At 42.8% G+C, this 26181-nt stretch overlaps 1 protein-coding gene across 3 annotated transcripts; it reads left to right on the top strand.

The window, feature by feature from the left end:
• Nucleotides 1–792: 792 nt before the first annotated feature.
• Nucleotides 793–25654, top strand: SERPINE2 (serpin family E member 2). 3 transcript variants are annotated; one of them, XM_064457374.1, is made up of 10 exons: nt 793–900; nt 15286–15560; nt 16753–16869; nt 18047–18274; nt 19329–19526; nt 22022–22220; nt 22365–22465; nt 23464–23550; nt 24083–24166; nt 24981–25654. In XM_064457374.1, exons 2-10 carry the CDS (start codon nt 15305–15307, stop codon nt 25016–25018), a joined length of 1308 nt encoding a protein of 435 aa, XP_064313444.1. In that variant the 5' UTR covers nt 793–900; nt 15286–15304; the 3' UTR covers nt 25019–25654. The 3 variants fall into 3 exon arrangements, with proteins under 3 accessions (XP_064313444.1, XP_064313443.1, XP_064313445.1); XM_064457373.1 differs by having other exon boundaries at nt 16750–16869; XM_064457375.1 differs by lacking the exon at nt 16753–16869 and having other exon boundaries at nt 794–900.
• The last annotated feature ends 527 nt before the right edge of the window (nt 25655–26181 follow it).

Here is a 26181-nt window from a genome sequence, read left to right as displayed (position 1 = left end):
TTCCCAGGATTACACTTCCGTCCTGTCACACTGCCGTGCCTGTGCCGTTACGCTGGAGTGGCGGCTCATCTCCCTCAGATCCCTCCTTACAAGGTTTGTGAAGAGCAAATCCCCAGCACCATACAAGGGACTGAGGTCCTAACCACGGGCACACACGTCCTCATCCCTGCTGCTAGAGGACGTGGGCACAGCGGTCCTAGCCGTGGGAGTGTGCAAGAAGGCTGGGGTGGTGAGAGGAAGTGCCCCTTTGGCCGAAATCCTCGCATCTCCCACAACGCCGGTGCCAGGAAGGGGCCTCGTGGTGTCGGGGGACGTTGCAGCCTTTGGCCTCGCTGGTCCCCGTGCCCTCGCTAACCCCACTTCGTTAGCGGTGCTGCCGGGCTGCGCCTTGCCCCAGTGGGCGCCACAACAGCTGCCTCTGCTTCCCCTTCTTCCCGCCACGGCTGGTGCCTCTCCCTGCGCCCCAGGCAGCGGGGCGAGAGCTGCCGTTGGGGCTCGGGAGGGACCCGGTGCGGCTGGGGCAGGGCCACAGGCGTGGGCGAGGAGACGCGGCCGACCCTGCCCAGTACGACGGGCCCTACAGTACCAGAGGCGCCGCGGGGTACGGCCGCACCGCCGGCCTGTGGCCCGGCAGACCGCGGGCAGGCCGGGCCGCTCCTCCCCGGCGGGCTCGGGGCCGGGCCGACGCCTCCCGCCGTCGCGCTCGCCCCCTCCCCGCTCCGCCGCGGCGGCCGCGGGCAGCTCTGCCCCGGGCGGGCGGGCGCGGGGCTCGGCGGAGGGGCGGGCGGGGCGGGGCGGGCCGGGCCGCGGGCCCTATAAACGCCGGGCGCCGCCGCGCTCCGGCTGAGTGGCGCGGTGCAGCTGCCGCGGCGGGACCGGGCTGAGAGCTGCTGAGGGGAGGTGAGCTGGGGCCGGCTGGCCCCTGCGCCGTGCCGCCGCGGGGCTGCGGGAGGAGGGCGACACGGGGAAGGCTGGAGGGCCCGGGGCGGCCGTTCGGCGCCCGGGGGCGGGGGGGGGGGAGGAGGAGGTGGGGGGTGGCCGGGGCGGCGTGCGGGCTCCGCGGCGGCGGGGGGGAGCCAAAGTTTCCCTGTTGACAACCCGGAGGCCGCTGGCCGCAAATGATGGCTCCGGACGCGTTATCCTGGGTGCCGGTGGGCTCTCGGGCGTGCTTTGCCTGTTACCTGCTCCCACGAGCTTCCCAACGCCGGATGCGTGGGCGCTGTGGGGTGAGTGGGTGCTTCTGGCGTGGTGAGTTTCTTCTTCTTGTTGGCTCCTTTTGAAAGCAAGGAGGTGTCGTGTCCCCCCTCCAAGGAGTCTGTTTCCAGGCTGGCAGCCCCGCGCTCTGCCCGTGCCGGCCGGCCCCGGGCGGGGAGCCCCGGTTGCCCCCGCCGCCGCGGGAAGCGGCCGGGCCGCCGCTGCATCCCCGGGCCGGCGGGGGAGCCCGCGGCTGCGGGAGAGGGGGCGCTTCCCGAGCATCGCCTTCACCGTCAGAGCTTGAAAACTGGAAGTTGCTCACTTCATTAGTGTCTCCTATCCGCTGGGAGAGAGAGCTTGCTTTTCTTATACTTTAAAAAAATCCTAATTCAGTTACTAACCGAGATTTTCTTTATATATTGAGCCATAGAGAAATGGGGGAGAAGTATTTACAGCCATTGCAGTTTAGGGAGGAAAGGGTGTATATATTCTGTAATGGAAACAGGATTTGGATAGTGCTGGTGGCATCAAATTGTGTGATGAAGCAGAGAACTCGTTAGCTTAAACTCTTATCTTGGCTTCCTTTTGAATAATGTGGGAGCATGCTTCATGTACTGACTTCTGGGGGGATTTGGAAATGCAAAGTACACCTCCGGAGAGAATCTTTTGTCTCACGGATAAAATGGTGTTCAATATCTTGGCTCAATGTTGTGCGTCGCAGGAGGCTCTTCACAGAGAAATAAAAGCTTTGGAGATACCATTATACCAACAAATATGTGTTAAAATGTCAGATTTGCCTTAAAACTTGAGAATATCTGCCTATGGATTAGAGGCCTACGTGTGATTACTTCTCTTTCCTTTTTTCATGTTTGCATATGATTCTGAAACATGGTTTGGTTTCTTGTGGTTTTAATTGTGTTATTGGGCAACTTCCTGAAAGAGAAACCTGGTAGACTGATTATTTTTTTTCACTGGACTAAAGATGACTACTTCTCCCTTCACTTTCTCTTGTGTGAGCATTTAGTAATGTCTTGCCCCCTGCTCTCCACAGGTTTTCATTAGAAACCCGGTTTTGTAGGGACTATTCACAAAACGTACGTAGGTGTGAGCAGCTGTACTGTTGTGTAGCTTCGAAAAAGCGGAGAAGCTGCAGAAATCCATGAGCAATGTGAAAAGCAGCTGCATGCCTGCTGAGTGATTAGATGAGCCTTTAAAGTGAGGGGAAAACTAATGCAAATAAAAAGCCAGAATGATTAAGCAGACTGATTCAAATATATATAAGATGTGCTAGCTTGGAATTTTAGCATTTTATGGGGTGTGATTAAACATGTGAGAATAGCAGCCGTTTGGCACAGGAGTAAACTTTGAGTAATGAATGCTAGTCCACAGCTTCTTAGTAATTATGGACAAGTTATATGTCAGACAATCTGTCAGCAAATTTTCTTAGTAGCTTAAGATGCTGAAAAGCTGCTTATTTGGATGTTACCCTTGTATCTGCTCCCTAGGTATCAGGATGTTATAAAAACTCCTCTTTGCTTCAGATGGTGATATGGCCATTGCTGTAGACAACTGTCTATATATAGCTCTGTGCACCTCATGTGGGAGGTGGTATGAACTCATGTCAGTGCAAAAAAAGAGAACAATAGGAATCTGCAGTGGATTTTGTCTCAAGGTGTATACAGAAGTGTTGAAGCTTCTGTTTGGTGTTGTCATTGACAACCTGGAGAGCAGCATGTTTTAGTGGCATGTGGAGACTTTTAGTGTGGGTCTCTAAATTGCACAGCCAGAGATGTGTTCTAGTCCTGAAGCTTCTTAACAGCATACTGTTAGGCAGAAAAATGTCAAGCAGTGATCCCAGTAAGTTGCACAAGGCATTTTTAGACTAAATTGAAGTGTGTGTATGTGTATAAATAAATAACCACCTCACCTTATTGCTAGGAATTAAAATAGAGATGCTTATAAACTGCATACCTCTACAGTAAGGGAATAGTTCAGAGGGAGTTCTGGCTAGAGATTTGTGTTGCTTTGGTGGTGGGCTCAGTATCTGCCTGGCTCATGCAGCCGGTTATGGCTTTTTGATTCTTGCTAGGCAACTGCGGTGCTCATGCTTGAAAAAGCTGAGGCTCAGTGGAAGATATTTCTTGGAAGCTTGAGTTGGGGTTTTCTGGACCGCTTGGGTTGCTTAATCACAAGCATGCGTGAGAAAGCATGCTTCTGTAATATTAATTAGGGGGAAATCCAACCTAATCATCAAAATACTTCCAGTTAGTTGGTCTGTTAACTGGATTCTACTATTCTTTAGGGTCAAAGGTTTCACACACAGAAGACAGGGAAAAGATGGATTAATCATCACTAATCTGTAAAGTGTTGCTGGATGCAGTCATCTTTGCATGCCTCTGGGCATCTTCCTGATCACCTGTGACATAACTTAAAAATCATGCTTGACAGCAAAGTACTAGCTTGTAAGTACTGTGTAATTCAGTGCACCTATGCTAACCATAAACAACTCCTGAATAAACAGTGATATTAAGAACTGACTCTTTTAGTGTTGGAGAGCCAGTAGCATGGAGTAACCAACCACCTACATATGAATTTAAAGATTAACAGTGTAAATTAGAGAACTATGAAAATATGAAAGCGTTTTTATTGAAGTAAATAGTGTCTGTGTGAAAATGAGAAAGATGAGTATGTGCAACCATGTACATGTATGTTAAGATGTGTCTCCTCCATGATGGTTAAAATGATGGTGTGGGAGGAGACCAGAAAGATAAGAAAATAAAGGTGGTAATGTTTTACAGCTGTAGCTACACAAATGTTTAGGCTGGCATGCTATGGAGAAAAGCTGTCCTGTGTTCTGCTTTTTCCTGTCTCTTCTTTCAGTACTGGAATCTAGTTCACTACTCGACTACATGAATACTTCTGCAAGCACTGTGTAGGCCACTGCTCAAGCTGGAGCCAGTGATCATGGACAGGAAGAAGATGGGGCCATTAGTGGCGATGCTAGTATGAGCCATAGTTTCTTGAGTTGTTTGTCATGGCCTTGAAATAAGCTTAAGTGCTAACTGAAATGCTTTATTTATCCTTTTGCTCCTCTTCTTGAGCCGTGTCTGTGGAAACACATGAGTTTTGGCAGCTACTCTATCTTGTCTGTGGTCTGGTGTTCACCTTTAGTAGCCAGAAGGATGTTTTTGCTTATATTTTGAGGCTGAAATCAGGAGATGACTCACGCTGGGGCCTGATAAATATGCCACAAAGCAGTTTAAGTATGAAAGCATAGTAATCTTGTGGATTGATCTCCCCATGGTGGAAATCTCAGTCTTGCTGACCATGCTCAGCAACATGATGTAAACCATGTGCTTCAGGTAGTTCTTCCCTTAGAAACAGTGGCCTGAAGTTCTTTTTAGTATCTTGGTACCATGAGAACAATTATGAAAGGCATCAAGACTGATTACCAGTAAGGTCTGAACTGAAGACCCCTGCTCAAGGCTGTGTATATGTAGTGGTCTCAGCATGTGGGTAGAAACTGTTTGTTTGTGAGAAATATTAGTTGTCAACAGACTGTGACAGCTGTAAATGCTGCTAGAGACCACAGTGCTAGTATTGAGAAATGCTGGTACCTCTTAGCTCTCTTAGTTCAGATGATGGGCAGATCATACAAATTCACATTCATCAGCTATGCAGCTCTGACCAAGCTTTGTTTTCTTCTTAAATGCCCTTATTACTTAAAAACTTGAACTTGAAACAACTATTCCTGCAGAAGGGCATGTTGTGGTATTTAGTGGTGGTCCTCGCTGCTGCTGAGGTGGCTATGTCATCTGGTCTGAACTGCAAGGTTCTGTTGGCCAAAGGCTGTGAGTGCCTTTTGAGGTTTCTTGTCCTGTTTTAATAGGAGAGGGGCAGTCTCTGTCACTGGCTCTGACAGGAAGAAAAACAAGAGGAGAACTGAACAAACCTCTAATTTTCCCTCTTCCATTCTATTATCTGTTTATAGCCTTAAGCAACCTAAGAAATTCTATGTAGAAGTTGGTAGATTTATCTGTTAGCTCTATGTCTCCATCTTGCTATGTACTTCCCCTTCCAGAAGGAGTAGTTCATGTAGCTTTCTCAGCAATGAAGCAAGCTTGAGCCCTCCAGCTGCTCTGGCAGCTCAGCTTAAGAGGCTGCTTTCCCAGCTAATTGCCTACTTCCTCTGCTGAGGTTCGTCATCTGTGTTACAGAAATAGCGATGGACTGTGCGGAGGCTTCTCAGCCAATGCAGCTCACAACTCAGCCTACAAACTTTCAGTCTGAACTGAATCAGATGGTTTAATATACCAGACTGTGACCTGCTCTTGCAGGATCCTTGTGCATAGTTCATACTCAGTTGTCCCTTTTTCCTATGGAAACTTAAGTCTTGCCTTTCCAGAAACCTGTAGTAAAACCAGTGTGATTAGTCAGAGGTGAGGACAGATTGATGAAAAGAGTGTGTTTTCTTAAACACAGGTCTTTTAAATAGCTGTTAATTTTCTTATTAACCAGTTCATCTAAGTCTTGCAGATGACTGAGGAGGTGTCCATCTGAGTATAGTTAGGGTTCTTGGCACAGTGCTTCATTCCTGTATCCTTATACTGGGTGTGATTCCTGCATCCTTACAGTATCTGACTTCTGATGCTTTTGTGGTTGGCTGCTTCTGTAGCTAGGGAGGGGAAAAAGATGAATATAAGTAAACACCTATATGCTGTAAAGAAAAATGTAAATATCCCTATCCTTTTTGGGTAATCTTTAAGCTAGTTCCAAAATAGTTGAAATCTAGTGTCTGATGTTTCTGTGAGCCTAAGTTTGTTTCAGTGATGTTGTCCTGGATGTAGCAAATCAATATTTTTTTCCTCTTTAATATTAACTTTATTCCTTGGCTACATTACATCTTAAGAGTTACATTTGTTATCTAGTGTTTCAGGTGAGAACAGGGTTTCTAAATTCACTTGCAAACAGGAAGCTGTTTGATTATAAATGTTGGACAGTACGATTAATAAATAAAAGGCTAGTCACCTATCACTCTGCAGATCTCCAACCACAGATGAAGTAAATAGAACAGTGTTCCTGATCTCTCAATGTATGTTGTCAGATGGTAGTATTCTCTAGATACAAATGCTTTAAGTTTCAGATCTTGGATATCAATGAGTTTGTGTAAGTACAAGTTCTTATAAAAGTTCTTATTATGGACAGAGAATACTGGAGTTATTACAATTTTTATGGTGAAATGAATGCAGCAAATACAACTCTAACTCTACAGAACTGCCAACACTGTTATTACCATAGACTGACTTCTTGTAGTAGGAAAATAATTCAACATTGGTAAGTTTTTACTTACTTGTCTTCAAGAAACCTCACTTAAAATAATGGTGTTTGGAAGACTGAGAGCCTGTCTCTTACTTGTTACAAGTTGGGCATCTATAACCAAATCATGCATAGGCTTTGGTCAGATATCTTCTGGCTGATATGTCCTGCCATTTCTCCTGGCTTCCCAGAGGTATAAAAATATTTTTGCTACATAGAAAACCCCATTTTCAGATGTGCTGTAAACCCAGATTGAACCACAGCGTGTGGAATGATGGGAACTAGGCTTCATAGGGTGTTTAATAGGAAACACAAGTGCCTCTCTTGTAAAGTAAACTAAACCTAAAAGGTGTAGAATCCAAAGGCAAACAAACAGCCATCTTCTACTCTGCAGCAGCTTGCATGCCTTGTCAAAGCTCTACTGAAATTTTCACTATTGGTTTGAGGACTTGATTCTGTGTGCAGCTTTTTTTTTACAAAGATTTTTTTCTTTTGCTTGACAGTTCTCTAGGTCTGAGTGCTCCAGATACTAATATCTTAACCCTTCTGAAGAAGGATCTGTATTGGGGAGGTCTCAATGTTCGATCTGCTCAAGCACAGCTCGTCACACGGTCTCAAAGTGGCCATGTCCACAAGGCTATTTCTTCTCTCTCAGCCTGGCTTGTGCAGGAGATGGGGCACGTGTCACTGGCCAGCAGATGAAAATTTCACTGGGGAGGAAGTTTCAGTTTGTTCTGCGGGGGTGTAGAGGTGCAAGAGTCCTGCTATCAGATGAGTCCTGCATCAAGGACCACAAAAATTATCCAAGGGCTGGAGCATCTCTCCTGTGAGGACAGGCTGAGAGAGTTGGGGTTATTCAGCGTGGAAAAGAGGAGGCTGTGGGGGAGACCTTATTGTGGCCTTTCAGAACTTGGATGGGGACAATCTCTTTAGCAAGGCCTGTTGTGACAGGACAAGGGGTAATGGTTTTAAGCCGAAGGAGGGTAGATTTAGACTGGATATATTGGAAAGAAATGAGGGTGGTGAAGTGGTGGAACAGGAGAGGTTCTGAAAGTCTGGAGAAGAGGTTGAAAGAGAACCCAGAGATTCTGGGCTCTAGAATCCCAGAGAGGTTGTGGAGGCCCCACCCCTAGAGACATTCAAGGTCAGGCTGGACAGGGCTCTGAGCACACTGCAGGGGAGTTGGACTAGATGAACCCTAAAGGTCCCTTCCAACCCAAACCATTCTATAATTCTTTGAATAAGGGTTTCCCCTTAATATTCTTTAAGGAAGAAAAGAAGGTCAAATACTACAGCAGAAGTGAGTGTTAAGGTAAAGGTGGTGGTGAGGGACCTGAGTTGGTAAGACACCAGCCATTATTGGTCTAGCGCCTTGTGGAGTTAGTTCATGAATCTGTACTTATGCAGCCCATTACCAAAGAGTTAATACCCTGTACCTTATTAATGGGAGCTTGCAATCCTGTAGGTTTGCCTTTGGCTCTTAATGAGCTTGTATTTGCATAGTGAGCATTGTTAATGTACAGTAAATGTGGGAACTGTGGTTCCACAAGGCTTTTCCTCCACAAAAACTTAAAATGGGAGCCTGGGTTATGGACCTGCTGGTAAGTTTTAGGCAAATGCTTTAATCATTGAACCATCATTCCCTCTACTGGGGTGAATGCAGAGCAAGAGGGTATAGCTTCACTGCCATGTTGTGAAACACTGCTGTGCTGCATCTTTTGGGGAAACTGGTTCTGCAGCATTAGTCATGATGGGCTGACTGTCCCATGCTGTTTCTTCATTATGTTAAAATAACCATGGTGCATAAAGAACTTCAGATCAACAAAACCACTTCTTTAATAAAGTGACACCAGTAAATTGAAAACATAATTTTCTTTAGTCTTCCTGATACTGTAAGATCTTAGAGAAGGCTGTGGAAACTCTGCTTTAAATACAGAAGTAAACACATAGAAACTCTAACAATAGTTGTTGAGCCTACTGTAATGAGAGGAGACAGATAAAATTTGAGAATGGTGGTAGAACTGTAGAGTCCCAGAATCATTTCCATAAGCCTCCTGCCCTGTGGTATCAGCAAACTTTGTATTTGCTTCATGAAGCAGAGCTCAAGTTGGCTTTTTCAAATTATATGTGAATGGGGTCGGAAGCAAAAAATACATAAATGCTTATCTGTGTACTTGAAACTCTGAATAGTGCTTGTGTAGCTGTCATACAGTTACAACTAAGTGTTGAAATCAAAAGCTGCCACTGGTCACCTTTACAAAGACCAATTTTACATCATGCAGTGAACTACCATGAGCCACCACTAAATGCCATAGAAGACACATACTAGTGAGAATCAGTCTGGCTTATGAACAGGAGACAGGAGAATACAGAAAACTTTAAATGGAGCTTCTCTGTGCTTCATGCAAAACAAACTCCCAAGATATGGTGCTCAGGAGTCTTCATAAAGAAGCACTAAAATCTAACTTTCTGCTCATGTGGGAACTGTGCTTGGACAAAAAGATGGTTCCTATCTGGGGCCAGCCAGTTTTACAAGCCGGTGTTCTGGGAAATTCCCCCATGGCAGGGGAGGCTGGTTGAACACAGCTGAAAGGGAGGTGTTCCAGGTGGAGATGATCCATCTTGGAACAAACACAAATGCACTAACAGAGAATTAGAAATAGCAGAGAAAGGGTTAAAGTTGAGAGAGGAAAGCCTCAGGACCAGTACCATGTTCTTTGCACTTGGGTGCAAGGTTGGTGGTAGTGCCTGAAGTCAGACCAATATCTTAACATACAAGATTTAAAAAAAAAAAAACACCTTCTGACTTATCTCTGTGTACAAGTTATGCTTATCTCATGTTGACAGTAACTTATTCCTCTACAGAGCAGTGTATCGCTAAGCTATTTAAAAGCTAGCAATCATTCTTTCTTAGTAATGCTCTGCATATACTAAACCTTCCAGGTATTGAGTAATAAAAATCTGTTTTGCTGTATTAGATACTTTTCATGTGACCTGATATGTTGACATAAAATGTTTTTTAGTTTTGTATCTATGGGGATGTCTGTGGGGTTTTTTCCTCACTCCTTTAAAGCAGGAAGCACTGGAAGGAGTTGTTAGATGAAAGGGAAGAGCCAACATTCAGGATGTACCAGAAAACCTGGAGGAAGATGAAACATTTCACGGTTCTGTTGTGTGGAGGAAGCCACTTCTATATTCAGACCATGGATCCTGCTGCTCTGAACCCAAAAGTGTGTTCAGATGTAGCAGAGGCCAAGTAGCATGGCAGGAGAGGCTGCTGAAGCTGGAGGTTTTGGGATGTAAAAGGCTTAGGCAGAAGGGGAGTTGCAAAAATACAGGTGGGGGGCAGAGAAGCCGCCTACCAACAGGCTTGAGTGTTTTAATATGCTGCCAAGTGTGCATCATCTGAAAAACAAGACCCAGCATGTGACCTTCCTATTGCAACCAGAGTGGCCTCATTGCTTTGTAGAAACAATTGCTGTGTGCTCAGCCAGCTCCTTAAATGACTGTTAACAAGTTTAGTTGAGTATTTATTCAGTCCTGCTGGAGAGGATTAGTTAAATGCCTAAAGTGAAATTACTTTCTTTGAGCTCACATGTCAGTTGAAATAAGACTTTTAAATTAGCATAGATGGCACAGACAAGAAACATCAACATCTCAAACTTGAAGTCCCTGAATGTTTGTCCCAGACTGAGTTTCTCTGGGCACATGGCTGCCCAGTGCCTGCCATGTGGGCTCAGAGACTCTGAGCTTTTTGGATTTGATACAGGGAGACCAGCAATGCTGCAAGTCTGCTTTTTAGTTTTACTATGTTTAGCTGTGCTTGCTGCTGTTTTAGTTACAGCTATTGACAGAAGTGAAGTCTGATGTCTAAACTTCCTTATGCTTGATATGTCTTTAAAGGCAATGCGGAATCCATTTTGCAGCTGCAAATGTGAGCCTTTTGGGTCACACCTTATTGCTATTGAAGTCAGGCTTCAAAATAAACACTTGGAGGTGTCTTGTAGGAAACTATCATACATACAGTACTTAGTGCAGTTGGTACAGATATCTAAATCTGTGTACAACTCACTATTTCTTCCTCAGTTCACTTCAAAGTGTTCTTCAGGCTCTCTGGGGCAGGTCTCTTCTCCAACTTATATTTTAAATCTGGGTATTTTTTCATCTCACATTTTTGCCTCTGTTCTCAACCCAAACTCACTTCTCTTTGTCTTGGGAAGAATGCAGCAGCTTGGTCTGGCTTTCTGAAAATGAAGTCCTTCCTAAGCTTGTCCTTTCCTGTAAGAGCATCTCCATGCTCAGCAGCTTTTTCAGCCTGGGGCTGAAGACATAATTTCTCACTTTTCCACCAAATGCCTTTCTAGAGCAGATCAAACAGCCTGTATTAATGCAACTTTGCTTTGTACCAAGCGTTCTGCAAATGGCAGGCCGAAAGCATCGTGTCCTCTTTGTTGACATAAATACTTCCATAATAACTTCAGCCAAAAGCTTAAACTATGCATTGTGTGGGTGATCTGAATAGCTGCGCCTAGTGAGAGTTGAGTACACTGCCTAGCATGTATGAAGGTTAGTGTTTGCAACACCGGCTAGAGGATGAGGTCATCTGGATATTGGTAGCCTGAAGCTATTTCATCATCTGTCATGAAGCAACACAAAATGCAGATACAACGCTGGTGGTGTTCTCCTGCCTTCCCTAGAGTTCTGTGCCTGACTGGACTACTTGTATAAAAATAAGCAGTGGCTTAAACTAGGCTCTGCGGTTTGATATAGGTAGTAACTGCTAATTTTCATGGTGTACAGTATGTGATATGGTGCTGCTCAGTGAGGCAGGTGGCATAATGGAGTTCTTGAAATGCTTGCTGTGGCCAAAGCAATCCCTCATTCAGCTGAATGCATGATGCTGTCATCTGTTTTGTTTTGTTTTTTCTTTTTTTTCCCCCAGAAACTTTAGCATTAGGGTTAAGAACTGGATTTCTGTAACAAATCAAATTTGGTTTTTTGTTCTTTATTCTCTAGGTGTATTTCTTTGGGTCAATGTCAGTATTTCTGTTGTCTGTTTAGAAGTTTAAGCTGTGGGATGTTGCCCTTCCTATAAGTTATCAATCTAAAAAGTGGGCAGCCTACCTTGAAGACAGTTTTTTAGTCCAGCATCTGTCAAAAGCCCACAACTATGTAAATGAATTTGCCTATACACCTTCCTCCTTCCCATTTAACTTCGTAAAAAAAATAAAGGTCGTAGGCAACGAAATGCCAAGTTTGTATTTTTGTTTGACTTTCTGAAGCATTAGATTCAAATTTAACTATCACTAAGTTTTTTAGCTTCAGCATTATGAAAGCTTGTTGAAAGCTTGTTGGTATTCTGTATAGCAGGTCAACTGTTTTCCATCCTACACATCCTACATCCTTTTGGATTTTTTCTCCTTGCACTCTACTTAAGCTGTTTCTTTGTTTCAGGATATGCAAATGCACTTCTTGTTTCTAAACTGCCTAGAAGTTGAGTATACTGAAATCCGTACCAGAAACATCAGTAACATGAATGCCACTTCTACTCAGATGTGAAATGAGCTCCTCGGTTAGGTGGCTAAGCCATGCAATGCAAATGGCAGGGCCAAGAAGTGACTGCCCTGTAGCTAATGCTGAGAAGCAGTTTTACTCTTTTCCCATGCTCAGAGCACTGCACAACTTTGTTTCACTTACTGAGCAGGGATCTGCTAGAGATTGTGCTCCACAATAGAGACCAACCTGCCTTAATGGTGTAGGAAGAGGTTAGGTTAGCATGGAGACTTCTGGAGAAACCAGGTGCAGGAGGTGATAATTTTCCCCTGAAACAAAAAAAGGCAAAACCAAAATCCTGCAGCAGTGGCCTTAGGAGCAGAGTTGGGTTGTTTGACAGGCTTTGCACATGTCTCATGGAGAAGATGTAAGGCTGTTGGTAGCTGTCACCCTGAGTCTGGCAGGGGCTGTCACCAGTGAAGTAGAAAACTTGGGACTTGCAGTGTAGTGTGGTAAAGGCAAAGAGGAGAGAAATGTCTGACTTCAATTAGGTTTGTGCAGATGCAGTACATAAATGACAATGAAACATTGCTTTACTTGACTTCATAGAAGTGTCACTCCTGTCTTTGCCTTCATAATATACTTCTGGCCATGTAGTGTGTCAAGGGTAGATGTGCTCAAAATAGCCCAATATCTTCTGGTTTGCTGGCTGAATCTGGTGGAGCTGCCTCAATCAAAAGCAGGGTTTTCAAATTACAGCTCAAATTGTGTGCTCTGTGATTGCGTTGTCTGTCGCTATCCCCTGTCTCCATCACTACATGGGACAGGCTGTATTGCACCACTATTAACTGCCTGCTTCTAAGTGCATCTACTAAGAATCTCTAATAGCTGAGGTTTTTTGCTGAGGTACCAGGTAAAGGTAAAAGTTTCATTGATATTTGGATTAAGCATTTTTGTTTCATCTGCCCGTTGGGTCTCCAGGTAGGGAGAAGAGATGGTCACCAAACCACCAAAGAAAACCCTCAAACCCAAAACCTAGCTTCTCTTGGAGTAGCAAACCAGTTGCCTCCTGCAAGGCAGCATTGCCATCAGTGTAGAGCTGCTGCCTGGGACAGAGGGAAGCCTTCCCCCTAAGAACAAAACTAGATATTTCAGGTGGGGTTTTTGTGCTAGTATCAAAGAACACTTAAGAATATTCCTTATACTTTATTAAAAATGTTAAGTTTACTTTTCCTGTCAGGCTGCTGGTCCTTCCCATGACTGACTTCCTGCTGTAGCAAGTGGTGTGGGGGGCAGGACAAATCTAGGGAGTGACTCCTGTAACCTGCCTCAGAGGGCTCAGGTGGCATTTGGGTTTTCCTCCTGCAGGTCTCGGCTGCAGCCACCCAAATCAGGTCTAGTTGTCTGACTAAGCTTGAGTAGTGCCAGCCGATGGCTGGTATAGAGTTCTTTTGGAAGGAATGGTACCTCAGTGACTCCAAAACTGCTTGGGGGACTAATATGTTGATGGGAAAGACTTAATTAGCAGGCAGGCTGTTAATCTGCTTTGTAGGACAGCATTTCCACTTTTTCTTGTGTAACTTAAATCAGTCCAACAGGTTCCTCTGGTCACAGCTATTCTAACAGTTGGGGGGGTGGGAGAGGAAGATGTCTCAGCTCTTGTGTTATTTCATGTTCAGCATTTGGTTTATTCTGGGCTGCAACAGCAAACTTTGATAAAGCCAATTCTGTCCCCTGAAATGGTGTAGAAGAAAGTGGAAATGCTGTATTTGTTACTTTCAAGTGTTTTAGCACAGCTAAAGTACATGCTATTAAAAGATGATTAAATGAATCTGTACAAACACCAGCTGGTTTTCTGGTAATCAAGTGCTCCAGCATGGTTTGAACTTGGCAGTGTAGGTAGGCTGTGCAATGGCAGAGCTCGTTGGTGCAGTACGCCCTTTCGTGTGAGTGGGAGGCAGCTGTGAATAACACCTCAGCTGAAATGCCTAAATGCTGTTTCTCTGCTGGCCTCCAGCTCCAGGGCTGCTGGAGCCAGAAGAGCAAGTGTGCAGTGCTGAGCAGAGGGCTCAACAGGAGGAGACCTATTTTTAGTTTTTTGCATGTGGCATGCAAATGAAACTTTAATTGGTTGTATACCTTCTACAGCCTGATCAGCTTTTGGTGAACTAGGTGACTCCTCAACAAGTTTGAGAGACTAAAGCTTAAGTGTGCTCTTAGCACCAAAGTCAGCTCAGTGAGAGAACAAGGCTTGCTTGTTAGGCTGAAGATGGAAGTGGGAACTCTGGAAATGTGCAGTGGACATGTCTTAAAATAAAAAAATGTTGACTGAACTTCTCAAAGGTGAGCAGGGAACTTAATTTCCCAAAGTAGGAGATTATTGCATGACTATTCCTCTAAGTACCTGTTTGCCCTAAGAAAAAAGGGGGTTGAGTACACCTCCATGAGGAAGAAGCACAGCCTAGTATTTTCCAATGCTTAAGATTTGGGCTTGGCTCTCATTAATGAGTTGCTGAGAGGTCCTGAACACAATGTTGCTGCTGCATGTGCCTCAGATCCTAGGAGGTCATGGCTCTAACAATACTGAGTTCTGTTAGGTGTTGAGTCTGCAGATGAAGATTGGCCTGTTTTGAATGTGAAATTCCTTCTGTACTCATTAGCGACTGAATTTTCTTAAATGGAAAAAATACAGGCTAAAATCCAAACTTTAACTTGCATTTTAAAATCTAAAAGTCATCCTCTATATTCCCATCATGGAAAACGCTAGTTATGCAGCTAACTCTTATTATTCTAGGCAGGTGTAAATTCCCACAACAGAAGGTCTGTTTGCATATGTATACATGCTTCTGTTCACTGCAGAAAATGATCTATAAAATGTACTGTGCATCACACCTTAGTGGGCGGGGACCATACCACAAGGCTTCTCAGCACTAATTTATCCTAAAGGGCAGTTTAAATAGGATGCCAAGGCTCCATTTAACTGAACTGCCAAACTGACTTATGTGTGCTGGGAGTAAGTCTCCCAACTTGGTGGCTTTTGTCATGTTATATAGTCACTCTTACCTAGCTATTTTAAGATTACCTCTGCTTCTGGAAACTCTTAGACCTAAAATACTGGTAGTAGTAAAATGCAATTGTGAGTCCCATTGCCAGAGATCTGTGAATAGTGTGTGGAGCATGTGCAAGACTTGCCTGCTCTTTAGGTAAACAAGAGTTTAAGTTGAAAGTAAAAATGCTGTACTTGTGAAAGCTGACTTAACTTCCCCTCTTTTTATCTTACAGGTATCTCCAACCAGAAATCATGAACTGGCACTTCCCACTTCTCTTTGCTCTTGGGACTTTAACATCTGTGTGTTCCCAGTTCAGTTTTTATCCTCTGGAGGAACTTAGCTCTGATGTTGGAATACAGGTCTTCAATCAGATAGTGAAAGCTAAGCCTCAGGACAATGTTGTTGTTTCTCCTCATGGGATTGCATCAGTCCTGGGGGTGTTGCAGCTGGGTGCTGATGGCAAGACAAAAAAGCAGCTGACAACCATGATGAGATACAGTGTAAATGGTCAGTAATTCTCAAGGTGGTTTTGGGTGTGTTTTGTCAGAATCCTCATGCTGTTTTGAGATGGCTTTCAAAGTGTGGTTGATTGCATCAGATACCAATTAACTCTGTTTACCAAATCACAAAATGGACATGCTTGAAGTTAATTGGCAATTTGAGTATGGACATGTACATATACTTGAACTGGCTTATAAGCAGCTTTGTTAATGACTTCAAGGCTCTGGCTAGAACTGCCTTCTTCCTTGCAAAATTGATTTTCCAGAATAGTGTTGATGGCAGTCCAGTGCCAGCACTATGCAGGAAGGCTGTGCTATCCTATTTCAGGCTGTACTGAACAGCCCTTAATGTGCCATTCCTTAGATAACAAGGCAAGAGAATATGTCTCATCACCACATTGAAAGCAATGCAAATCCTAACCATAAAATTGACACTTTCACTCTGCTCTCCATCTTTGTTCACTTGTGTTTCTGCTGTCAGGATCCCTGAATCTGTAGTGCTCTCTTCTTGCAACAGCCGTTTCTGCTTGTCTCTGTGCCTGACACTGCATGCATCTGTGTTTATATTCCTCTGCCAAAGTCTGCCCCTTGAGAGGGTCTAGGCTGAAGGTTCTTGCTGCTTTACTTTGCATGCTGAGTATTTTTGTGAGTGTTTGCCAGCAAGACTTAACATCTTAGTGCCAACATTCTGCCTGCCTTCCAGGAATAGGAAACACTCCAAGAAGTAAGTGCACATTTAAATCTTGAGCAGTATTGTCATATAACGTGTTGTCCTGTCTTCATTTGCTTTGCTGTTTTGGTTCTGGGTTTAAAGTATAGGAAAATGATTTGTCAGCTTAAGATCTGAATGTTGTAGCTTGAAATCTCTTCATGGGATAATCAACTCTAGGAACATTTGGATGACTCAAAATAAGTACTTGCAAAAATTTTAAAGCATTATCAACTGGTTTTATTTGGCCTACAGACTTTCTAAGCTTAACTATAAGACACAGAGGTTCTCAAACTCCTTAGAAGGTAGCCAGTACCTTGTTACAGATACTTGTTATGGGATGCTACCTATTTCTTTGCACATACCTCCTCTGCTCTTGTTCATGATTGCCTTACAGTCCTTTGGCCACTACAGCAATTGCTTCTTTGGAAAGGTAATAGTTGGAAAGTATTTAATTTATCTTTAGCTGTCTTTTAATGCAATTTAGCAGCTGGAAGCAAAGAGGAGAGCCAGCATCATGAGACCAGCCAGCTCTCCCTGGATCACCAGCAAGTGCTCCGTGGGCCACCAGTGGTCCACAGAATACAGTTTGAGAACCTCTGTTATGGTATGTTCTCCAGAAGAATTTGCCCATAATGTTGGAGAGTGAACATGTAGAAATTAGTACAAACAGTACTGCTAAAGCATTCATGATACATGAAACAGCAAAGCCATCTGAGGCTTTTTCTTATATGCAGCTAAGAGAATAACTCTGAACTAATTTATTTGCTTTATAACTCTTATCTCAAGTTTGTCTACATAAGGAAGCAATCTGGAAATGCTTCTGCCTAAATTGTATTGGGAAACAGAGGGAGCCCATTAATAGTGGATGTGAGAACAGCCACCCAAGGATCCTGTGCAATGTAGTGGTTGAACATGAAGTTGCTTGCCTGGCAATAGCTTCCCTGTGTAGACAAGCACTCATTCATAAGCCATAACAACAGGGAGAACTGGGTATGGTGAACATAGCAGTTCTTCTGTGCTGCCATATGCCTTCTCTCATACAGTGAAGGAGCTAGCAAGCACTTGATACAAGCTGCTTTCAGGCCCTAAGGATCTTGACTGTAAGCACTGGAACCTACTGCTTTCCATTTTTCTTTTTTAAAGGCAAGCTCATGTGTTAAGGGATTGATTACTGCTTGAAGCTGATTTAGGCCAGGACCTAGTCTTTAAGGAAGCTAAGACCTGACTTGAACCTTATTATAGGAATCTTGACAGCTTCTTTTATTCTCAGTAGATGGAAAGGAAGGATGGTGAGAAAACAACTTTTACTTTGCACTTGGAAGTTCAAGACCACCTGCATATTCCTGCAGACCTGTTGGCTCTGAGTGAGAAGGTTGAGCCCTCGACTTTCATTGTCACTGTCACAGAACTGACAGGTGACCTGGGCTTTATGATATGAAATAAATTTTGGAACAATCTCCTCTGTGGAAGAGCATTATTAGTATCTCAAGATTAAGACTTGAACCTCAATATTATCCCCAGCACTGTCTGTAGCATTCTAAGCAGACAGCTAGAGCAGCAGCAGGCATCACAGTGAAGGTCATATTTTTGCTGGGAAACAGTGGTGTTCCTCTGACAAGAGATCAGAAATGGGTATTTTGGAAGGCCTCTCAGAATGCCTGCTTTGGTCTCTGTTTCTAGTCAGTACTTAATGTCTGACCTCTTATGTCATTAATACTTGCATATAAAGTAACTGTTTGTTCATCATCTTATTCTAAATTAAACTTGTTCTTTCCAACTAGGAGTTGGTAAAGCGTTAAAGAAGATAAACAGGCTCATAGTCTCAAAAAAGAATAAAGACATTGTTACAATTGCTAATGCAGTGTTTGCAAAGAGTGGCTTTAAAATGGAAGTGCCTTTTGTTACAAGGAACAAAGAGGTGTTTCAGTGCAGTGTCAGGAGTGTGGACTTTGAGGACCCCAATGCAGCATGTGATTCCATCAACCAGTGGGTGAAAAATGAAACAAGGGGTGAGTATTGGCAAGTGCTTCTTGTGCATGGCAGGGTGGTGTCTGAAACATCTGATTTGGATGGAAATACTGGGGAAAGATGAGGAGGTAGAAAAAGCTCTGCCTTGCAGCTGAAAACTTCCTTTAAGCTGGCATTAGTGTGTTTTAAAGCTGGTGGGCCAGGAATCTGCAGTCTCACTGCCCCAGCAGATGTGCCTGTCTGGTGGCCTATATGTATAGTGTGTGTGTCCATCTGCCCATGGGATCAGGAGAGCTTCTACTGTTCTTTGCCTTCATACAATTGGTGAAAAGTCCAAGCAGAGCTTTCTTGAAGCTATGTTTTCTCAAACATGAAAGGTGCTTTCAAGCAACTTGGATGCTTAACTCAGTAAATCAGACTTCTGGAAGGCTGTGGAGCAGGTCAGCTTTTGTTCTTACTCCCCAAACTCTTGCACGATATGGCCATGTTCTTAAGAGTCATGCTTAGTGGAAGATTTTTAGTTAACCCTACCTTGAGAACTCCTCATGGTTCAAGCTTCTTGGCATCTAGTTGTCAAGCTTACATACACTAAAGCCAGAGATCATGTTTTGCAACACTTGTAGCCTAGGTGAACTACATGTTTGGTATCTCTTGGAGTTAAAACCTGTGCCTTCTAGATGCGAGGGTGTGTTAATGATGCTGGATGTGGTATTTGTAAAATGAGGATGTCAAATTCTTTCTCTACCACATCACCAGCTTTGTGTAGCAATGTTGCAAGCAGTGTGTGAATGGAGAAGCATTTCAGCTGAAACTATTACCACTGTAATATAGTCTTAAGATCTGCTCGCATGCTGGAAAGGATAAGACCCTGTTATAACATCAGCCTATTGATTAACAAGACATGTTTGCTTCCTAATTATCCCAAAGATTTACTTTTTGACAAAGACTACCATTGGCTTTATAAACCTCAAATGTATTGCCCCATGAGGAGTTGGCACACTCACAGATCAAGAGGCCAAGAAATATGTGCTTCAGGTTCTAAATGAACAGCTGGCCAGCATTACGAGACCTCAGACTTCCTATATTTTTTTCTAGGTATGATCGATCAGGTTGTAGCTCCAGATGATATTGATGGCAGTTTGACCAGACTGGTTCTAGTAAATGCTGTGTATTTCAAGGGCTTATGGAAATCACGATTTCGTCCTGAAAATACAAAGAAACGTCCATTTTATGGAGCTGATGGCAAGACCTACCAAGTTCCTATGCTGTCGCAATTATCAATCTTCCGCTGTGGTAAGCTCAGTAACTCCCACTACCACCAATGATGCTTGTAAAATTTGCTCTTTTCCTTCAAACTAAACTGAGTTTGCTGTACATGTGGTGTTTAATGGTATTGATTACTGTAGCTGATGTAGGAAGCTTTGGGTTATCTTGTACTGCTGAGGTATGGATGAGCTTGCTGTGCAAGGGATTTAACAGTTGCTTAAGGTTGAAGACTCTGTTAGAGTACTTGCCTTATTCTGTTTCCTTTTAAAAGGAAAATCTGAAGTACCCAAACTAAGTAACTTGAAAAGTTCTCAGGATTTCTTCTTACTGCAAAGCTTTATTGTTGTTTTTAAGGGGTGAGAATAAAGGAAAACTGCCAACAGAAAAAGAACCCTGAGGCTTATCTGGTGATGAGCTGTGATGAAAATTGGAGTAGAATCAATCTATGTTTTACTGTATAATAAAGAAGTGGGGCTTGTAGTCCCCAGTCCTCTGTGAGCCAAAGTAGCCCAGGGTTAGTATGTTGGCTCTGTCTCTCAAGGTGTGAAGCTGCCATTCAAATTCAAATAGTCACAAGTGAAAAGTAGTTCAGCAAGTTCAGCCAGACTTCCATCAGAGACCCTCAGAGCTGATACAGGCAGCCTGATGTGACTGACAATGTACTTCAGAGCTTCAGTGTTGCAGCCCTATGGGGATTTTATTGGTTAAAGTAAGATTGAAGCTCTGATAAAAGAATGCCTTCTGTTGTGTCCTTCCAAGAAGTGAGCAGTGCTGCCTGGAACTTGCTTCCATGTGCACTAAATACAGTCTGAGAAATAGGACTGAGAATACAGCTTGCTAAAATACAAAAAACCAAGACCCACTGTGCTTTTAAGTGCCTAGTTTTACTGTCAGTAGTGCTCTACTAGTATTAGTAGATTTATGTTAAAGTAAACAGCTGTAACTTTCTGTTCCAAGCCTACATATTAGAGCTAATGTAATACTTTGAGATAACAGCTGAAAGTGTGAGCTGGGGGAGGTGGGGAAGCCTACTGCAGTGTATACTAATCTGTGGAGTCTGAAAAGTTCATAAATTAAGATGGGCTTTAGCAAGACTATCTGAAAGGTTTATGACTCTTGATTCTGATGCTGGCTAAACACTCCATTATGTTAGCCTGTGTAACTTAGAAAAGCTATGGAAGCATTAAAAGGAGCAAGAGAAATCCTGCTGAGTTAGGACTTGTTTTAGGTTGCATATCTCTGCACATCCTGATGCAGGGCTTCTATCTTATGCTTCCAAAGGATCTTAAAATTTAAAATTTGATAAGTATCTTAAATCCCATCAGATGACTGTGAAGATGACACCCCCCCCATTTGATAGTGTCTCACTAGTAATGATAGTAGCATGTGGCAGATCAGGAAAGTAGTAATTAACTGTTGGACAGTTTACCTTTTGCTACTGTTCTGTAGCTGACTTACGCAACCAGTAGTTTGATCTGTAGGCCCTAGTCTGAGAACCACTGTTATAATAAAAGGAAATAATCAAACTGCCAAGCTTGACATAATTACTGTAAAATAAGTGCAGTACTACCAGTTTTCTAGCAATATGATCTCAGTCAAGGCAGGTTGCATGGTCCTGGAAACAAGATTAAATTTCTAAAGAAGATGTCAATTTTCAGCTTGGGTTGACAAGTGCAGACGTTCTTGAAGAAAGGGGAAAGATGATAAGGTCTTATTGCTGTCCAAAAACTTTACCAGCAACCCTGTCTGTAGTTAAACTGACAAGTTTTCACTTGAAATTCCTATAAAAAGTGTTTGTTTCCCAGTCACATGCCAGAAATCCCACAGTAACTAAAGGGACTTGGAGGGAGCGGGTTGCTCAAAGACCATCTTCTTAGCACTTGCTGTAACTCCTGGAGGTGTTGCTATCTCACTCCTCATGTAATTGGCCTCCTACACTGTCTTGAAGTGGCTGCTCTCCACTACCTTGAAGGACTTGAGACTCCTTCTAATGAGATCCTTATTAAGCAAGAAAATGAAGTAAATGCAAGAGATGACTTCAAGCAGGACCTCTTCCAATAAGTCTTGGAGGAAGAAGCTTGTCTACAAGGTCTCTTCAGTTTGGAAAGATAGTCTGCTGCTTTTTCTTTGTTTCTCAGTGCTCAGCTGGCTCTGGTACAGTGGAGATCTGAAGTAGAGATCCAGCTGACTCACAGACCTGGTGATTTCTGACATAGCTGGCTTGCCACTCTGGGCTGATGAGGTTTGTCTGGGAAATGGTATGCATACCAAACTCAAATGAGTATTTGCTTCATGGTGTCATCCTGTCTCTGCTTTCCATCAAACTAGCATCTGTATGGAGCCCATGCCACTTATGAAGGGTTGCCTAGCAGGAAGGCAGACAGTCTGTGACTTTTTAGAGTCTGTTTAAGATGGGGGCAAAGCTTTCCTAACAGACTCTTATGGCAGTTGGTGTCTAAAGGTAAAACTGAGATTTAAGGCTGTAAAGATTATGGCTCACTAGCTTTACTTATTTTTTTTAGGCACTACAAGTACTCCAAATGAGCTCTGGTATAATATCATTGAATTGCCATACCATGGTGAAATGATAAGCATGTTGATTGCTCTGCCCACCGAAAGCACAACGCCGCTGTCTGCTATCATTCCCCATATCAGCACAAAAACAATAGGAAGCTGGATGACAACCATGGTAGCAAAGAGAGTGCAGGTTATTTTACCTAAGTAAGTACTAATATAATCAATTTTCCTTCAAGGAATGTTTTGGGGGTTATATATGTATATCTTCTCTGATACAGGAGGAACAGAGTGCTTAAGGTAACTTTCCTGCGTAATACTGATGCATTCTTTTTTGTTTGTTCCAACTAGATTTACAGCAGTAGCAGAAACAGACTTAAAGGACCCTCTGAAAGCACTTGGTATTACAGATATGTTTGACCAGTCAAAGGCAAACTTTGCAAAAATAACAAGTAAGCTATTTTTTTGGAATCCATGGTGGTCCTTATAGTTTCTGACGCTGAATAAAGAGGTTTTACCAATTCAGTTGTCTGTTTTGTCTTGGATAAGTGTTACCATGACATTGGAGCTAAGTTCTGTTTTGTAGCCACCCAAACATGGCTGTTTGCTTCCATTGAACACTGCAGTGGGTTTTTTCCCCTTCTTTTGCATTACATCAGTAAATCATATTGGTCAGCTTCTGAACTATTAATATTACAACCTGATGGTCTCAAGCATTGTCTTAAAAATCTATAGCAGGACTTCTGACAATACCATACCTTAGACTGTAACAAATACTACAACTACGGTATTTAACTCTTCCCTGAAGTATGTGTCTAATGACTTTTTCTTGAGCTGTACAAAAGCTCATGGACTAAATTCCCAGTTTAAGGGACTGGACCAAACCAGAGCTGTAAATATTATACCTGAAAATGGGGATGTAGATGTTTCTGAACCCATGGCTCTAAAATGTCATCTTATTTCTGTCCCGTCTTCCACTAAACTACTGATTAGTTTCCACAGAGAGATCTAAATAAAGCCTGCCTTGTGCTGGCTTATTTTGAAAACAAATTTCCATGTTTCACTGAAAGCAAGGTGTCTTGTCAAGTGTGCTCTCCTTGCCAGCATTGAGATAAATGGGGGTGTAACTTAAATTCAGATAGCATTTTTTCAGTCATTTAATTAAAACTAAAAATGTGAACATTTCTAACTTAAACCATCAAATAAGAACCTAATAAATGGGGAGGAGGGAGGAGTAAAATAGGCAATAACCTAGTTTTTAAAACTACTACCTTACTACTGGTAACTTTTGGATACAGTTGCTGTTCTTCACTGCAACTGCAGGATTTCAGCAGGATTGTAGCAGCTTTTATTATTCTTAGCCATGCTAGCATAGCTGCTAGCTACAAAGTACTTCAAGACTCTTGCAGTTAGTTTTACTGAAAGTGCTTGTTCTCCTTGGGCTTTATAGGAACAGAAGGTCTTCATGTATCTCATGTTCTGCAAAAGACAAAAATTGAAGTTAGTGAAGATGGAACCAAAGCTTCTGCAGCAACAAGTAAGCAACTGTACTGATAACTGTCAGAGTAGGGAAAACTATATTAGACTAGACTATACTGCTACCACTTTGAGATCATTGCAGGAATGTGTTCTGACTTCAGGTCAGTGGATGGATTTTACGTAACTTCTCAGGAAAATCCCTACTTGCTAATATTGATCAGACCATTGGTATACTCTAAGAAATGTAAACAGCCAAATTTCTAGAGAAGTATCTTCTAATAGCTAATACTTTGGCCACCAATGGGATGTTCCTGCCTATCCAGGTGGCAAAGACAACTAAGCTACTACATGCTTTGGGTGACAACCCAAGACTTCCAGATCTCTGTGGGTCTTGTGTTGCCTTTGTAATATGGTTCCTATAAGAATAACATATGACCTGTGTGGCTTTAAATGTCCGTACTGGTAGGTTTTAGGTATTTATCTCTACCTGTGCAAGCTTCTACTATACACTAACACTTCACTTGGATAAGAATATGTAATGTGTTGTGGTGCTTGCTTGGTCTAACTTTAAACCTTATCTTTCTTGCCAGCTGCAATTTTAATAGCCAGGTCATCCCCTCCTTGGTTCATAGTAGACAGGCCATTTGTATTTTTCATCCGGCACAATCCTACAGGTAAGCAGCATTTATATGTACTTCTTTTGCTTAGAAGTTGAATAGCAGCCTTGCAATAGAGACAAAAGCATGGAGGTACTGAATAAGTGTTGCTTTAAAAATAATTAATATTAAAGGCATAAAAATGTACCTGCAGGACTTCTTCATTTGGGATACAGCTCAGAACAGGAGAAAATACAAGTGTTGGCTGCAAAGTTAACAGAAACAAGCATGGCAGGTTCATCGGTAGAAAAGAATACTCTTTAATACTCATAGTTCCCCTGAGTGGAAAGGAAATAACTGTTAGTGATAGTGAATCTGTGAACAGGACCTAGCTTTCTGATGGACAGTAAAATAGTCCTAGGGCAAAGGCTAGAATAGTGACTTTGGGGATCTAGGGTGTTGCCCCAGCCTGCTGTGAACAGAAGTGTTTGAACATAATGGTTATGGTTTCTCTGCAGTATGGGTTGACTCTCCTAGAGTAGAGCTGCCCCAGTTAGTTTGAATAACTCATCTACTTCTTGCAGTGACATGTGGATGAGATATGCTAGTTAGTAGGCAACAAGATGCAGCTGCCAGCACTGGGGGAAGAGTAGGCTCCTGGCAGCAGTCCTCATCCTGAGGCTCCACAGAGCCTCAACAGAACTGTGTGTCCCTAGAAATATGAGCTGGCCACCTATCCAAACATATGCTTCCCTGGGCTCACAAACTTAAGGGAGGCTAGACAAGACTGTGGTGAGATGGCTTGGCTGTGCTCTGTGGACTTCATGTTTTCATGAGAAGTTTAACTGTATTTACCGGCTATGGTAATCCTTGTTTTCATTTCATCCCTTAGGTACAATCTTGTTTATGGGACAAATAAACAAACCTTGAATGTGGAAAATACTTTCTTCAAGAAGTAAACAGACTCATGTGACATACCCCTGTTCTGTTAAATATTTTGTACACTACTCTGACTTCACTCAAGAGCTAGTTTTAACCACTGACTAGGTTTTGAAGCAGAGGTCAACATAGTTCTGGCTTTGTGGGGAAAAATACAAATTGAAAACTACAGTATCTCTTCAAAATGTCTAAAAGATTCTCTAAACTACTGAATGGTTACCTATGCTAACAAACTTTTGAGCTTTTTCTGTATCTACTAAGAATTTTATGTATGGCTTTTGTGAGAGGATTTTAACAAAGAATGACAAACATTTCTATTAATGTTGGTTTCTTGTGTGTGGAAAAGGTCTAATTTTGTAGATACTGCCTATCAAGATTACTTTTGGTTCTTGAGTAACTTGGTACCTGGATATTCTTGGTAGAAATAGATTAAAAGTTCTAGCAATTTTTATTTTATATAGTGCATGTATCAGAGTTTTAAAACTAATGTGGTGTTAGATATACATCGCATTGTCTGTCTTATTGTAATGTAAACTTGTCATTGCTAGTATACACTTTCTATTGGATTTAAATTTTATATTTGTTTTTTGTACAAAGGAAAAAATAAAACTGCATTATGAACAGTCAGTGTTGTGGATTGTGGATGTGCTGGTGGGTATTTAGACTCAGAGCCCTGTGAAGTACTTGTCTGAGACTTCCTTCTAAGGGAAGTGAAAAGCGTGGGTCTTGTGAGATTTTTTTTTTTGCGAAAGCTGCCATGTGAAGACATCTCAAGGCACTTTTGGAGCCTTTCCTCCTGTTCCCTATGGTCTAGGTTATATGCACATTTGCATGTCTTCAGCACCTTGCAGGACTTGCTGGAGTGGAAAACTCTTCAGAAGATAAGCAGTAAATCCCTTTGGCTTGTCACAGATGGTTCTTTGTTTGCAAGCATGTTATATCGCTCCTGTGGCAACTGAGGGATTTGGATGGGGAAGGTAATTCTTTGATATTAGCTGCTTCTCTTAAGGGCATACCTGCAGTGAGAGGAGGCTGGCTGATGGGGGTCTGTGGGGAGAAATTGCTGCAGTGTTTGACAGACTCAGCGATGATTCTGCATGTATCCACAAGCTGGAGGATGAATAAGCATTCAGCCTCTTTGTCAAGTAAGAGTA

Source organism: Phalacrocorax carbo, chromosome 7 (assembly GCF_963921805.1).
Source record: "Phalacrocorax carbo chromosome 7, bPhaCar2.1, whole genome shotgun sequence".
In the NCBI taxonomy this organism is placed as follows: Eukaryota; Metazoa; Chordata; class Aves; order Suliformes; family Phalacrocoracidae; genus Phalacrocorax; species Phalacrocorax carbo.
Note: the sequence above shows the minus strand (reverse complement) of the source record. Positions and strands in the feature narration are given on the sequence as shown.

Excerpts from the sequence above, each read along its gene's own strand:
- SERPINE2 (XM_064457373.1), top strand. The coding sequence starts at position 15,305 with ATGAACTGGCACTTCCCACTTCTCTTTGCTCTTGGGACTTTAACATCT. Across the intron at positions 16,870-18,046 it reads GTTTGAGAACCTCTGTTATG|GAGTTGGTAAAGCGTTAAAG; the intron begins GTATGTTCTCCA and ends CTTTCCAACTAG. Across the intron at positions 24,167-24,980 it reads CATCCGGCACAATCCTACAG|GTACAATCTTGTTTATGGGA; the intron begins GTAAGCAGCATT and ends TTCATCCCTTAG.